Raw genomic sequence first — 2,110 nt, forward strand, 5'->3', positions numbered from 1 at the left:
GCATTCCAGCCTATGAATTTAATAAAAAGTAAATCAGGCAAAATAAAAAAATTAACTCAATTTAGGCTACTTGGCTACGCAATAAGGTTTCCATATATTTACAGCACAGCGCACGTTCAATGAATGAATGAAAGCGGCTGCCTTGGCTCGCAGTAAACAGACGGGTGGAAATCCCTACATAAAGCTCAACAGTGAACCATCAAATACCCCCCAGATTTCAGTGCCCATCAGTCCCAACATTTAGCAATAGAATCAAACAGTCCAAAAGTCAATTAAATCCCAAACCAAAGCGAAAATCTTTTGATAGCCTACCGGTATGCTGCTCCAAACGAAAATGTCTCACAACAAAACGCACTTCAGGAAAAAAAAGATCCTTAAGAATAAAATTCTACAACAGAAGCCTAATAAGAAATAAAGGCCTGCCTCGAATGCAAGCCTGCCCCGAATAAAGGCCTGTGCTTTGTGCAGCCTAAGTAAATAAAAGACCCTGGCCACAATTTGAGGATTTACGGTAGATCATAATCCAGCACTGAACTATACACACCTTTTCAGTACAACAGACGCTTGCACTAAAAATTGCCGTAGGAAAGAAATAGATCAATAATTTGACACCAAATATTGATTTAAAGCGATTTTATTAGCCTTTAAGAAGGTGAAGATGGGGGTCTTCTATTTCATAGAAAATTTGATTCAACTACATAATATTTGAGCTCACGTAGACATGCTGATTTGAGGCCACCGACCAGGCCATAAAATAAATGGAAGTTATTCATTTGAAAATGTAAAATGTAAATTGGCTCTATGCCTGCCCTGTCCACGTTGCTACTTTGACTTTCTGGAGCATAGCCAGTATTCTGTTCCTGATTTCTTTGGTTGCCAGGGAATACACTATGGGGTTCAAACAGGGCGGTAAACACGAGGCTAATGACAAGGTAAGCACAGCGACATTTGTTTCTATGGTGAATAAGAAAAGCTCAATGATAAACACGGTCACGCTCGGCCCGTAGAAAATCGCCACTAGAAATAGATGTTCTGTGCAAGTTACAAGTGCTTTGTACCTACTCTCCACGTGTTTCATTCTAAACACTGCGGTCACAATACAGGCGTATGACGTCATTATCAAACTGAGGGGCCCAAACACAATAATTAAACTGAGAGAAGAGGCAATGACCCACTCTAAACTGGTGTCAGTACAAGATAGTCTGAAAACGGGGACGTAGTCACAAAAATAACTGTACACCTTGAGCGAATTACAGAAAGACAGCCTGGTCTGGATTATGACCGAAAACAGAATAATACTTACAGAAAATGACCAAACAGTGACTAAAATTGTGATCATGACGGTTATTGTGTTGATAGAGCTTTGTCTCAGTGGGAAACATATGGCAACGAGCCTGTCATAGGCAAGTACACTGAGGGAAAACGACTCTAATGCGAAAAAGCAGTAATAAAAAAACATCTGTGTGAAGCATGCGTTGTAGGAAATAAAATTATCTTTCACGAGAAACATCTTGATCATACTAGGAACAATGGTTGTACTGAGCACCAAGTCGACGATCGCCAGATTCGCCACCGCAATGTACTTTGGAGTGTGTAGGCGACGATCTGTCAATATAATGGAAAGAATAATGAAGTTAGCGAAAACTGTTACAATATAAACGACTGCTAGGAAAGCAAAATATAAATCGAAATTCAAATACGTAAATCCGATAATGTAAAACCCAAGTGGTCTAATCATGGAGTGGTTTGTGATCGAAGTGGCGAGATTTCCCATTGCACGGCGTTCAGGACCCTCGCGTAACAGCTTTCCTCTGGTCCCTGAGAAAGAAACAGATTAATGTTTATCAATGAAAAATAGAACCAATTAACCCTAATTCTGCGTACCCGTTACCTGGATTGTATTACATTTTGATTTTTATCAGGCGCTCGAATCCTTAGGCTACAAAGATTCATAGAGTAGGATATTTGAGCCGTAGTAATACAAGATTAGTGACTACGGTCAGTGCGACAGTTATAATGCACTGACAAGCACGGTAGCCATTGGTCCGGACTAGTTGGTTAATTTTGTTTGCTTCAGGCGTAGGCTGCACGTTTAGAGCTTGGGAGGCTA

The 2,110-nt window shown here is 40.3% G+C and overlaps 1 protein-coding gene across 1 annotated transcript; it reads right to left on the bottom strand.

The window, feature by feature from the left end:
* Positions 1–799: 799 nt before the first annotated feature.
* On the bottom strand, positions 800–1,774 carry LOC133133495 (olfactory receptor 1M1-like). Its single transcript, XM_061249596.1, has one exon. It carries the CDS (start codon positions 1,772–1,774, stop codon positions 800–802), a length of 975 nt encoding a protein of 324 aa, XP_061105580.1.
* Positions 1,775–2,110: the final 336 nt, after the last annotated feature.

The sequence above is a fragment of the Conger conger genome, chromosome 7 (genome assembly GCF_963514075.1).
Source record: "Conger conger chromosome 7, fConCon1.1, whole genome shotgun sequence".
Taxonomy (NCBI): domain Eukaryota; kingdom Metazoa; phylum Chordata; class Actinopteri; order Anguilliformes; family Congridae; genus Conger; species Conger conger.